The sequence below is a fragment of the Natator depressus genome, chromosome 11, assembly GCF_965152275.1.
Source record: "Natator depressus isolate rNatDep1 chromosome 11, rNatDep2.hap1, whole genome shotgun sequence".
NCBI lineage: Eukaryota > Metazoa > Chordata > Testudines > Cheloniidae > Natator > Natator depressus.
This window is the reverse complement of record NC_134244.1, coordinates 37,916,499-37,930,758: the sequence shown is the minus strand read 5'-3', so window position 1 is coordinate 37,930,758 and position 14,260 is coordinate 37,916,499. Positions and strand designations below refer to the sequence as shown.

At 42.9% G+C, this 14,260-nt stretch overlaps 1 protein-coding gene across 2 annotated transcripts in view; it reads right to left on the bottom strand.

Annotated features, from left to right (window-relative positions):
- Nucleotides 1–14,260, bottom strand: part of CERS6 (ceramide synthase 6) — a 210,552-nt gene that overhangs the window by 6,154 nt on the left and 190,138 nt on the right. The window contains exons 9-10 of one of the 2 annotated variants that reach the window (XM_074967510.1): nucleotides 4,580–4,736; nucleotides 3,537–3,560 (exon numbers count right to left, since the gene is read on the bottom strand). In XM_074967510.1, coding sequence (XP_074823611.1) covers nucleotides 3,537–3,560; nucleotides 4,580–4,736 — 181 coding nt within the window. The remainder of the gene's footprint in view (nucleotides 1–3,536; nucleotides 3,561–4,579; nucleotides 4,737–14,260) is intronic. The other variant, XM_074967512.1, reaches the window with a different exon arrangement.

The following is a 14,260-nucleotide window of genomic DNA, read 5'->3' as shown; positions in this document are numbered from 1 at the left end:
CAGTGTGATAAATTTGTGTGAATTGGTGGGGGGCAAAAAATAGCTGACAAAGTGATTTCTCTGAAATGTTTAGTGCTCTTGGGTAAGAAATTTAACTCTACTTGTTTCAGTTTTTCCAGGGATCCTTCCACATTCCTGACGAAGCCCAGAGTACCTCCCCCTCTTAATAGCCCAACTGCTTTGAAGGCTCCAACAGCAACCACCATCCTCACAATTAAGAATGACTGACATGACTCCTTTCAGACCACGTTTGTTAATTGGCCAACAGAGAATAGAGCACAAGGCACACTTGGGAGTTCCAAAGTACCTGCTAATAAGTACAGTCCCTAATGCCAGTATCTTGTAATGCTGCAGCTGTGAAGCCCTTGAAATTAGACTTCTGCTCAAATCAGAATTTTCATTTTATACTCCTCAATTAAATATTACTATGGACTCTTCCACATAATGGGACTTTTTTGTTAAAAGTTTACAGAAATAAAATGATGCACTTTGAATTACACTTTAGTCAAACACAAGTTATGGGCTCAATACTGAGGTTAATGGGTGAAATTTAATAGCCTGTGTTATACAGAGACAAGGTGAGTGAGGTAATATCTTTTATTGGACCAACTTCTATTGGTGAGAGAGAGAAGCTTTCAACCCACTAAGAGCTCTTCCTCAGGTCTGGGAAAGGTACTCCAACAATCACAGCAACATGGAACAGATTGTTTAGCGTAAGTAAGTAGCATACAGGGCCGGCTCCAGGCACCAGTGTTCCAAACAGGTTCTTGGGGCGGCAGTTTGAAAGGGGCGGCTGTTTTTCCGCCGCGGCGGCAATTTGGCGGCAGCTTCTCCCTTTTGCCGTCCGCGGTGGCAGTTTTTTTCACTGCTTGGGGCGTCAAAAACTGTACAGCCGGCCCTGGTAGGACATATTTAAGGGGCCATTCAAGGTAGAGTGGCCTGTTAACACGTTACACATGTCAGACTAGATAATCTAATGGTCCTTTCTGGCCTTTAATTCTATGAATGTATGAAAATTTAGGGCTAGATCCTCAGCTGGTGTAAAACCAGCGTAACTATAGTGAAGCCCAGTACACTGCTCTAAACTGTGTTCCCAATTATTAATTATGTGATCAGATATTATACATTCAAAAAATGCAAAATGTATAATAAGCAGGGTTTTTGTTTTTATAACTTTAGATACAGGTGTAGCACCTTGTTGTACTGTGTACTATTCAGTGTATGTCAAACAAACAGAATCCGGGTGGTCATTTATAATGACAACTACACAGCACACCATTTCTATAAAACAAACTGCAGGGGACTGGACTAGATGACCTCTCGAGGTCCCTTCCAGTTCTGATTCTATGATTCTACAGATTAGGTATAACACAGAGTAAAGAATGAAAATAAGATGGCATATGTTGATTATCAAAATTAGCTGGTAAACTACAGTCATAGTTGATTACCTCATTAGCTCAAATGCACCTGATGAAGATTATTGCTGGTTGAAAATAAATTGAATATTTTACGGCTGCTGACTAAATTATTAACATGTGGACCTCACTGAAAAAGAGAACTTGTTGTATAAGTAGTTGTGACACAGACATGCCCAGACAAGTATATTACCCCAAACCATCTTCTCAATATTTCACCAAAAGGGGAGTCATGGATAGTCTCTGCCGAAAGCAAAGAATTAGCTGATTGTCACAGTTATTGAGAGATGTTTGTACAATTTTAGAGCTATGTAACATGTAGAATATTGTATTCCTACTCTGTTGAGAGTGAAACCTATCACCTGAGATCTGACCCATTCCACATGAGAAGGGACATCCGTGGACTGACCCGGTTTGTATTTACAGTCTAGGCCAGATGCAGTCTTCAGCATTTTCAAAGACAAAAGAACCCCAATAAAAGTCTCTGAACAGGGGAGCCGTGGGTTGAAGGACAATAGTCTGTAACTGTGTAAGAGAAGAAAAAAGAGGACAGGGAGGATTACAAAGGAGTGACTATGCCAGCAGGGGTTATCTCATGAATGGTAGGTCCCAGCTTTCTAGACTACAAGTTCTGTTTAGCACTCATTTGGATGTGAAATACCTTATCAGACAGGAAAGTAACTTAATAACTATAACTATAGTAACTGTAGTTTGTGTCTTATATTTTTCTTTTACCTGTAGCCTGATGTTTCCAAATCCTTTTATGTGCCTGTATTTTGAATCTTTATCTCATGCTCTCGCAAATAAACTTTAATTTGGTTTTACTATAGATACATCTGAGTGCCCCGTGCTAAGAACAATGTTGAACTGAGGTGAAACTGGTGAAGTGGAGGTGAACTGAATGGAGGCAGTGGATTGGTGTGCATTGAGGGTGTCCAGAAGATAGGGAACTTGGTACTCCAGAGTAACAGAGTGGGGTCTGTAAATTGCTAGCTTGCAGAGGGAAAGAGCAGCGCTCGTATATCCTGGAGCAGCTTGTGTTGCCAGCAGCTAGCTGGTGGCTGGAGAGAGTTTCTCCTTGTGGGCAGGAACAAGACTCCCGCCCGCTGTAAGCAGGTGGTAGTGATTCACCCCAGACACCTTGGGTAACCCCAATAAGCGTCCCAATAGTCCAACTCAATAAAAAAAAAATTAGACCATTATAACAATGACCCAAATTGCAAGAATGAGAAAAAAATGCTATGATACCACACTGTATATTTTCTTGTATTGTATTACCTGAGAAACAGAACAGTATGTGATCATGTAAGTCAACATTGCATTGTTGAGAGCAGAGTTAAGCTTGCAGGTGCATCCTTAACCTTAAAAACAATGAGAAATCCAGTGGCACCTTAAAGACTAATCTGTAATTTTCACTCCATGCATCTATGAAGAAGTGGGTTTTTTACCCACAAAAGCTTATGCCCAAATAAATCTGTTAGTCTTTAAAGTGCCACCGGACTCCTCGTTGTTTTTGTAGACACAGACTAACACGGCTACCCCTCTGATACCTGACATCCTTAATCTTGTAATTTCCTTATTTCTGAATGCTTAACTCTGCAACCTTAACAATGTTTTAACAGTTTTCTTTGACGGAATTAATTTAAATTTAAATTCAATTCTTTAGGTAGCTGACATGCACTGAAATGCACAACCTGAATGGTGCCAGAGCAGAGGGTTAGGCTACTCTACAGTCTAGGATGTTTATTTGTATTGCAGTAGCTGGACACCCCCACCAAGACTGGAGTCCTTTGGGGTTAGGCACTGCCAGTGCTTAATTTGTAGTGAAAGAGGTGCCGGGGCTCAAGCAATTAAGTGCTGGCGCTCATGCAATTTTTTTTACTTTCATAACAGATGCGACAAGCCTAGAGGTGCCAGGGCTCAGCCCTGGCAAGCACTGGCACACAGTAAGCACTGGACACTGCACAAACACAAAGTTAGAAACAGTCCCTGCCTCTAAACACAGCCTAAGCAAGAAGCAGATGTAACAATCAGAAGAAACAGGGAGGAAGGACATAGGGAATAGCAAAACATAGATTTGTATGCATGCGTCTTTCGCACAGCAGAATCAGAGAAACTTACATGCAAAGGGTTCCACTTTCCAGCCTTCCAGGACAGCACAAGGAAAAGGATAAACAAGTAGAGTAAGGAAGTCAGAGTGTTGCTGGTGTGAAATCAGGATCACTGAGGCTTAGAATTGCTAAAGCAGAGGTGTCCCAACTGTGGCCCTCAAACAAAAATCACAGACCATGGCAGTACACATCTTTAATACAGAGGGGGCAGCAGATATCAGGTGGGCTCAATCCAAAAAGGAGCTGCGCACTTTGGCCGCAATCTCGTAAAGCAGTTAAGCACATGACAGTCCCATTCATTTCAGTGGGACTACTCACATGCTTAAAGTTAAGCACATGCGTAAGTGCTTTGCCCCTTGTTAGTCTGCACCCACAGACAGGATGGCTCGGCAGCTTGATTTGAGTAGTCTGGACATATTGTATTGCTTGTAGACACTGTGAACCACACCCCTGTTTTTAAATAGAAGGGTGGCAACAATGTGTTAATTTTGTACAAAGAGGCATGGCCCTTTGGCTCCTGGAAATACGGCCCTTTGTTCAGCCAAAAGGCCCCTGATGCTTAAGACTGTAAAGAGTTCAGACCCACATCTCTGCCAGTTACCAAAGAGGCAGCATGACAGGTTTCAGTTAATTTTATTGTTCTTCTCAATTGGGAGGCAGACATTTTTCACCAAATATTCTATGAAAGGAAGTAAAACAGAACTGGCAGAATGCAAACAAGTGCTATTTACACAGCTCCTATATGTGTAGTGGGATTTGACACACCTATTTTTAAAAAAGGAAGCATTAATCACAACATAACCCTAGTCTTAAAAATGCATGTATTTGGAGTTCACACATCTAGTACATTTGTTATCAAGGAACAAAGCTAGTAAGCGTTCCATTAAAGGAAGGAAAAGCATATCACAATACAGCGTCTGTCCTCAAGTCTGTGTTTTGGGTCAGAAAAAGAACAAATCACTGGACAATTACTAAGTGCTATTTACTAATTTTAAAAACGTTACAAACAAAATGTTTACTGTAAAACATCAGATAGTGTTTGTGTCACCTTACCTTGCCTCTGGAGATAGCTTTATAAGCTGCTTTTACGATTAGATAAGACCAAAAACAGTGCAGGACTTGAAGTACTATGAGCAACATGTTAAAGAACCACAAGGCAGGAAAATTGCCCAAAGCTTCATACAATTCAAACAGCATTGTGTTTAATATCCTAAAAGAGAGAGGGAGACAAAAGTACTTACAATTTGTTCAAGTCAACAGTAATCTAAAAAGGAGCCCTTTTTCTAATTAAGATGACAAATATGTGATTAGATGGTATCCACACACATATTCAATTCTCAGATTTATAATGACAGACTGAATAGCACTGGAAGAGGCATGATAAAGCGTCATCTGTGCCTCAAGAGGTAAATGACTGCATAACATCACCTTCGCTATTTAATTTCAACCAGCAAACACCACATGCAGAAAGCAAAAGTACTACACTTTTCAGAGCTGGTGAGTAACCAGACATGGGTTCTCTCTAATACCTCTTTATCCTGGACAATCCCAGAGGAATGACAGATTCCCATTCTTCAGATTAATTTTCCTCCTCACACAGAGTATACCCTTTCCACCACGTCCATCATAGGCTAACAATGAAACACTTAAACAAGAGGGACACCTCTCACTTCCAGGTAACCTAATTCCTCTGAGAAGAAGGGACCTTAAAATCAGACTATACTTGAGTACAACATAATGCCACCAACACTCCACCCATTTTACCGGTATAATAAAATGACAGTTTTCCCCCTCTCTGAAAGGGATTTGTCTGATTTGGATCAAAAAGATATATAAAAAATAGTAACCAATACTTGCTATCAGACACTTCTTACGACGAAGAACATTAAACTATATGGCAGTAAATTCATTATTAGAGCATTTGTCAATACTATTTACAGCTCTGTTAATGTTTTTACTGTAAATTCCCAGTCTTGACATGAGCAAAGCCTGCAGTGACGGTCTGTTGATCTGAACCTGTACTATGAGACAATTCAAGTAATAAGAGACTTCAGCACTTGTGGTATATAAGGCAATAGCATGCCTATGATAGGACTCAGAGTGTAATAGGAATTAACTCATTCAACACTCGAAAACTAAAATAGTGCTTGATACAATCTGGGTCATAGTGAAGAGTGAGGCAACAACCGAAACTAACAGGAGATTGGGCAATAATAGGATGTAGGTAGAAGAAACAAGCAGTACTTATGGCAATATGTGGCTATCTAGGAATGCTTGATACTTTCGGGAGTCAATTAAAAAATGAAGAAGATCATGAAGGTTTCTGACATCCCTTCTACTCTATACCCCTGCTGATATCAAAAGTATTGGAAAGTTCATTGCATTTAATATTTAAAAAATTAACTATCACTACATAGCCAGCAGATGGCATATTTAATCAAGCTAACAAATGCACAGCTTTCAATCTGCTCTTGTTATGCTGTGTTTAGAACACAGAAATCTAGCTAATGTCCTATAGGGCTTTAGAAAAGTTCAGATCTCATTCTCTCGGACTGTACCACCAGACTGTGTTTGAACTTTGACATGTCTCGTATACTTCAAGAATTCTTTTTACCTAATGACTGACGAGGTCACTTTTTTCCCCAAAAACGTGTGTGTATAACTCCGTCACTATTAATGGGAAATATCCAAATGCAACAAGTACACCCTCTAGTATTTACGATTTAATTAGGATAAAACTGTTTCCGTTAAAATTAGTAGATGGTTTCTAATAAACTAGCGTAAGCGGATTAGTCTTAAAGCTGTAGAGCATCAGAATGCTGTTTTGATTCTATTTAACACTGGTCTTTTTTTATTCCTGGTCCATCCCTTATACTACATTTTATCTGCTTCATAAATCTTACAATACATTTTGTGAGACAGGGTCGTTTCATTGCTTCATTATACAGTCTTACTTTTACAATTCTTTCTGTTTATGGCATAAACATTAGAAAATGAAAGAGTCTGCAGTTAAGGCTAGACATTTGGCACATGAATGCTGTTACTAGCTAAGATTTATAGTCTTAGCTTTGTGCAATTTGTTCTGTCAACAGTAGCGCTAAATGGCATAGTAATGTCCCACTTCGTAATCCAAGATGACACACCCTATGCATATCAAAACATAGCTTTAGTCATCTTTGCTTATTTCATCGGTAGTTATTTCAGTTCTAAATTACAATATCAAACTCAACTTTTAAAATAAGCAGCTCTTGCATGTAAAGTTACTCTCACTACATTGAATCTCCTTTTTGATGTCTAAAAACCTACACATTCCAGCACTGTAAAGAGTAGTTATGCTGCACCAGGGATGAATATGGCCCATTCTAACAAAGTCTGAAATCTTAAGAAGATAGCGAGGCCATGGAGAGCATGTCTGAGGCCTAAAGTAATATCACCGCACAAATGAGTTACCTGCTGGATATCAGGGATGGGAAATAAGCATCCATCAAAAGATCAGAACCCTCTCAGATCTGCTCATGTCTGACAGATTGAGGAACAAAATAGAACTTTCCAATAAGTGTCTGATATGGCTTGCACAAAGATTATTGCACTGACTACTCAAAATGCAATTCAGTGACATGACACAATATGGTAGGCACGGGAGGGACAGCTGGATCTTTAAAGATAATCGTTATGCAATTCAAGTACGTAATGAGAAAGAGAAATAGAATATGAACATAGAAGACCACAGAAATATCAGACAGGTAAAAAATTGGTTTATGCCCAAAAGAAAGAATATCCCATTTTGGAAGGCTATGTAAATAGGGATCAGCTGGTTAGGTAGGAGTGAATATGAAGGGAACTGGTTCTATATTTAGATTTTCAGGGCAGGAGACAGGCAAGGCCACTAAATTCCCCAAACCTCCCTTCCAACTTCCATTCTTCAGAAGACTCATTTGAAACAATCATATACAATAAACACTAGACTAAAACAGAGAAAGCCTGCGGTGGCAATTGCACAACTAAGTTGGTTCCGGGTAAAATTTACAAAGGGGCCTAAGGGCCAGATTTTTTGAAGTATTTAGGTGCCTAAAACTGCAGCTAGGCACCTAGTGGGATTTTTAAACGCACCTAGGTGCTTAACTCTCCAATTTTCACAAGTGTCCATTGATTGTGGAAGCCACCATTTTTTGTCTGCCTGACCTGACACCCTGAGCTTGGCTTCCAGAGGTGATCTGGTTAGAGCTGCTGGAGCTCTGCACTTGTGAAAATTATGCCCAAGATGTCTCAAGCTGGCCATATAAAAACTTAGGCACAAAAAAATCAGACACCACTTCTGAAAAATTTGGCCCGAGGCGACTTGCTCCGGCTTCTGAGCCAAAGGAGGCAGAACCGAAATGAACATTACTGTGAGTAGCACTAGCTTCTATGGTGTTTCCCAGCATATAATATACCGTGTTTCTAGGGCAGACTGCTACACTGAAGGGCTGCTCCTCATGTCTACCTTCCTCCTGGCCAGTCATTTTCCCCAAATTCACTTAGCGAAAAAAAGGCACATGTTGCCATAATGGGGCAGCCAGTAGTTACGCGGAGATAGGGGAGAGCAAAACGTGGAGCCAGCACACCCCTGTGTGTGGCCCATCTGCCATTTCAGCACAGTTGTCCTGCTTTTGCTTTAACACTTCACAGGACTGAGACATCCTGCAATACCACACCCACCTCATAGCATATCGATAGCTAGGTATAAAAGCAAATGTAATTGTAACTTAAACCTTCTTACAAGCGTGTTCAATGATCATGTCAGTTATTTTTCAGCAATGATTGTTTTGTCCTTTCCTGGATTTTTTGCCTTAAAAACATTTCTATTTACTCCTCCACTTCCAAACAAAGAGAGCTGGAGAGTTTCCTTGCTCCAATGTCTGAGGCTAGTCAGTATGAGCAGAGAACTGGAAGTCAGGACTCCTGGGTTCTATGTTTGGCTATTCAAGTAACTTGCTGTGTGATCTTAGGACACTCAGCTGAGTTCCCTGTAAACTGCGTGGCTGCGCAACGGCCTATTTAGTGTTGCCCAGATACTCGGGGAACCTGCCCAGCCGGGGCCTGCCACAGCCAGGTGAGGGGCACCCCCCCCCCCGGCCCCAACTCAGCTCCGGACTTGCTGCGGCTGGGGGAGGGGTGGCTCAAACCCAGCTCCGGCCTGGACCTGCTGGGATGCCCCGCCCCATCCCCAACCCTGGATGTGCTGCGGCTGCGGGAGGGGGCCCATCCCGTGGTCCCAGCCCCGGTGCTGGCACAGCGGGGAAAGGCGCCTCTCCCCCCAAGCCCAAGTGCTGCATGGGGAGAGAGAGCTGGGGGGAGTCCTCTCTCCCTGCCGTAGCCCTGGAGCACCCTCCTGCACCCCAACCCTCTGCCCCAGCCCTGAGCCCCTCATTCCTGGTCCCACCCTGGGGCCTTCACCCCCCCACACCCCAACCCTCTGCCCCTCATCCCCGGCCCCACCCCAGAGCCCACACACCAACCCTCTGCCCCCCCCCCGAGCCCCCCCCACACTCCGAACCCCTCGGCCCCACCCCCACCACACATATTTTGTTATGTGCACCAATATGAAGGTGATGTGTCACACATCAGCTCCACATTGGTGCACACAACGAAATTCATTCCACACATGGGTGGGAAAAATTAGAGGGAATACTGACACTCAGTACTCCTTTGCCTCAAGTTGCTCATTAAAATGGATATAATAGGACTTTTACCTGCCTCACAGGGCTGTTGTGAGGCTTCATTCATTCATTAGTAAAGCACTTGGAAGAAAGGAAGAACAGTAAGGTTGACAAAAATAATGTTGTGGGAGGCAAAATACTCCTCAGCCCTGTCCGATCTAGACTCACAGTTAAGGCAGTGGTCTCTCTCTTTACCAGCTGGAAGGATGTGCAGAGACAGATTCTCAGTCTTTTCTAATCTCTATAGCTTCCATGGAGCATTCAAATGTAGTTAGTCAATAGTGTAATGATTCAATGCACTTTAGCATTATTGACAATCTCTGCTCCCAACACATGCACAATATACGCAATACATGGCACTCCAGAACAGCATGTTTGCATCAGTTATTTGTGCCAGAGAAATATCTGCTTAACCCCAACTCCCCAGTATCCCAGTTAAGTTAGAACATTGGGCACAGCACTATTACTACCTCTATCCCCTGTCGTGCACACTAGAACGCACTGAACGCCAGACAGAATTACTGCTATTAAACACTCTTCTCTTGGCCAGCAGACTCTGTTCTACACTTCCAAAAAAATATATTAAATCTGTTAAACTTAATTATCCAGCTGTGCTCTGAGCCTGAAATTGCCTTCCTGAGTCAGAAGCTTGAAGGGGTGTGAAATTTTCAGCTGGACCATCATAGGAAGGTGGGGAGAGAATGAGATGTGTAGGTGTGTGAGGGGACAAGAGATGATAAGTCCCCCTCAGCTGACAATGATTATGACCTATCTTCCAGGTAAGGGACCAGTTTCAGTGGGGGATCACCCTGTCTTTTTACTATGATTAGAACTGAATGGGATCTATATCTCAGCTCTCACCATTTCAACTGGGTTCTCTAGCTATTTGTAATGATCGAGACCTCAGTTATAAGATAACTTCACACATGTGTTAGGGTGAATAGAATTCCTGACCAGGCTCATTTAAGATGAGTTGCCAAACTTCTCCTGAAGGCAGTATGAAATGAAGGGCTCCTCCCCAGGACAAGATTAACCACTTATTTGGTAATTACGTGGTTATAACAAGAAGCCGGAGTCTACAGCACTGACCTGCCAAAGGGCCTCAACCAGCAGCTCTGCTAAATATTTCAGCCTAACAGAGCCAGTACTTAAAGTCCTGTCTTGCCAATTCTTCTCTCTTTTGACTGGCTGCTCAGCCGCTGCTGTTCCTTTCACATCACTGCTTTGAAGGGACACTCTTTGGTTCTTGCTGAGTGGAAGGACCAGCTGGTTTCCCTCTCCCTTTCCATCTCCCAGATTTTCTACTCCTTTTCTATGCATGGAAGTGGATCTTATGCCAGTAGTCAGAGTATGCAAAATGAGAACAGAGTGACAAAGATCTAGCATAAGCTGACAGTAGTTGGATGGTCCAGTTACCCACAGAGTATCAGTGAAATAGTGAAGACCTGAGGGGAAGGAGAGAGATGGAGTACCCAATTGCATTGCAACGGGGCCCTCGATTTGCTTGTCAGCCCTGTTCACGGTCTCTACTTCTCTGGTCAATGAGCTCCAAGACCTGGACCCTCACAAGGAACACAATGCCGGAGCGGGTCTGACACATTCTATCTCCTAGACAGCTATTTGTGTGCCAATTCCAGTGGTGACATCTGTAACTGCGAAGGTGGCCCCAAGGCAGTATAATGATGTTCTCTGAGCTGGCTTCTGTTCTTTGTTTTTCTTTTCATCTCACTCCCAGGTTTGCACAGACTCCTGAAACACAAAGCAGGCACTGCCTATTCTACCAGCTCAGGGCCAGCTGCCTCCAACTGGCTCTTTCCATGGACATCTGCAACTTTCACCATCCCAAATGATGTTGGTGATGCTACCAAAGAAGCCAGTTAATCTGTCTAGCTGAGAGAGAAATCTGTGCAGATAATACATTAAAAAACACGCTTTACAATTATTCAAGGCCCTTTTCAAGTCAATCCAGACCCTGTCAGGCTCCTCCCTGTTTGGGCTATGTGTGTATCTGTAGCTGAGATGTATCATCAGCCATTTAGGTGAACAGTTCCAGTTTTCCTTTCTCTTCTTTCATCACTCCTACCCCTTTCCAACCCTTCCTTGTGTATTAGTACAGAATTCTACCAGTGACAAAGTAGGTGACAAAGAGCTCCCACAAAAGCGAAGGTAAAGCTGACTCTGTGAATGACCCAGAGCCATTAAGGCCAGGGGCCCTAGATCAGTTATACTGCCTAAAGCACAGAGATCTGCTCAGCCTCCTCTAGAGCAGAGAGGGCAGTATGAAGTGAATATATTGCTGCTTTATCAATAGCATTAGAAACACACACACACAGCCAAATTCTGCTCTCATTTACACAGGTGTAAATCCAACAGAACCCTACTGAAGTCAACAGAGCGTGTAATGGTCCTCACTCAGGGTCTGGTTGGGGAGTGTGACCTCATGGTCACGACGGCAACCGCTGACTGCCAACGGGGTTGTGGGGAGGGGATCCTGGGTGCTCCCACTCCAAAGGGCTCTGACCTAGGGCCTTTTGGGCTACCAGTGGTCTGGCAACCAAGGCTGCTTAAGGCGGTCTTCCCTGGGACACTTTCTTCTCCTCCTCCCCTCCCCTTCCCAGTCAGCTTAGTCCAAGGCTTTCCCTGTTGGGGAAGTCCAAACCAAATAAGTAAAAGTGGGTTACCAATGTCCAGGGTCCACAGATAGGGGAGAGGGGTATACTTCCCTCTCTGATTGTCTCTGGCGTGGGTCCTCCCTTCCCCCAGGGAGGGCCCCTGTGTCAGAACCTTTAGGCTTCCCTCTACTCTGTGCTGCTGGTCCTGGGGGTGCAGGTCTGCTCACCTCCAGCTCTGCCACCCAAATGAGCTAATTCCCAGTCTTAATTACTCCAGCAGATGGAGCACTTGCTGCAGGTGTGGTGGGACAGAGCTGGCTGAGCCCAAAATAATTCCTTAACCCTTGGTGCCCAGTGTGGGGTTTGCACACCCCATCACAGAGCATCTCAGATTTACATCCTTATAGTTAAAAGTAGAACTTGACCCATAGCTTCATTTGATTTTGAGTCACTTGTCAGATGGAGAGGGAAATCAAAATGAGCAATGGACCAACATGTACCTGTGTTTGAAAGCAAGTGGTCATTCATGAGCAACAAAAGAATTTGGCTCAAGATCTTAAAGAAGCCACGTTGCAACATGATCACGTGACTTCTGAGTTGCTCAATGTGCTTCAGTGCTGTCACATAACCACCAGGGGTTTTGACTCTGTAAAGTACAGACTCCTATGTTGTGCAAGAACAAATCTGACACATTAAGGAAGTGACACTGGCCCCAAGGTGGGGTGTCCAATAGGCATCCTGAGGGACAACTGTGACCTACAATGTCTTGCCATGGGACTTATGTGTAAGTGCAGGATGAGAATAAAGATGATCAAAAGCAAAATTTTTATTTTTTTTGTTAACCTATTGAGGAAGATAAAAGTACAAACAAATATGCTGCACATTTATTTTTGATAAATTAACCACTAATTAACTGCAGACCTGGGCTTCTGGCAAGATGCCAATACAGTCTGACTGTTGCAGAGTTGGGCACTCCTGTTTTAATACTAATCAGCAACAAAACATCTTTGCAGAAATCACAGAATTGCCACTGAGACAATGTTATTTTAAGCCCAATACAGATCAGTAGTGCTTTCAGTTATTTAACTAACATAATGCAACAGACAGGAAATTATTCATGTTTGATGTAGTGTAAAAGGAGCCATTCTGATCAAGCTGTCTATTGTGCTGAGTTCAATTGTGCTTATCTATTCACCCAATTTCTTCTCATCAATGGCTCTTGCCTACTAACAAATTTGCAGTCACTGGTATGAACACTAATATCTCCACTCTTGTTGACAGAACAACTGAAAACACAGAAGGGTCATATGCACCTTCACAATCAAAGCGCATATCTCAGGAGAGCTTTTCTACAGAGATTTGAATAAAGGAGGATTTCAGATTCCCTGGCAGAATGCAATTATACTCAGCAAAATGTTTTATCAGTAATGTGTTCTGCCAAAATGCATGTGTATGTGTCTGGGATCAGAGCACACAGATTGAGGAAACGACGTCATTTATATTTCCAAATCTGAAAATCTTTAAGAACATATTAAAAGCTTGCACAGACAGCACAGAATTCATGTCAAGAGGCATCTGTTTCAGGGTTCGTATTGTTCCCTGCATAAATGAAAGACTTGGTATATGACGTATGGGGCCAGATTGTCCTTAGTCTTTGCAAGCGTGTGCAGGGAGAGAGTTAAAAAAACGCCTTTGCCGTACCCATTTCCTCTTCCATGCTTCCTCTTGGCACTAAGGACAATGACAGTTCCTGAATGCAAGAAAACTTAGGAAATGTCCCCTCCATTGCCCCAAGGGAGTCGGGAGGAGGCAGGGTTAAGGACCCATCTATAGAGCAAGTTAGACACCCCAGCAAGATGACTGTACCACTTTCTCCCAATAATCTTCTCCAGTGTAACTCTGCGCTGCCTCAAACCAATGCAGTAATTCAAGACCACGATCTAGCCCATGGTATTTTGCTTCCAGAGTTGTTTACGCTAGAATAACTGAATCACCTGCAAGACCCTCAAAGATCGATCATATTAAACAGGAGCGGTTCAATGCATAAATTAAGAGAAAAGCTGTCAAACATATGATCCAAAGGTTACATTCTTGTTGGAGAGTAATTTTATCTACTTGCTAAAGGACTTGGACAAGCAAACAAAAAAAGCATCCTCACAGCTGACCTCTGCCACAATCTTTGCCCCCTGAGCTGGCCACAAGCTTTGCCTCCACATCAAACTACGCAAATTAGTCCTAACAGCGTCTTGTTTAACTTGACCAATTAAAAGATTATCTCCAGCTTTACAGATAGCATGGGTCAAATTCAGCTCTGGTGCAACACTACTGAATTTGGTGCTGAATTTAGCCCTGATAAGTGTTTTGGATCTAATGGCCTATTCTTAGCCAGCTAATAGAGGAGCTGTGGCTACATGGTTATTGAC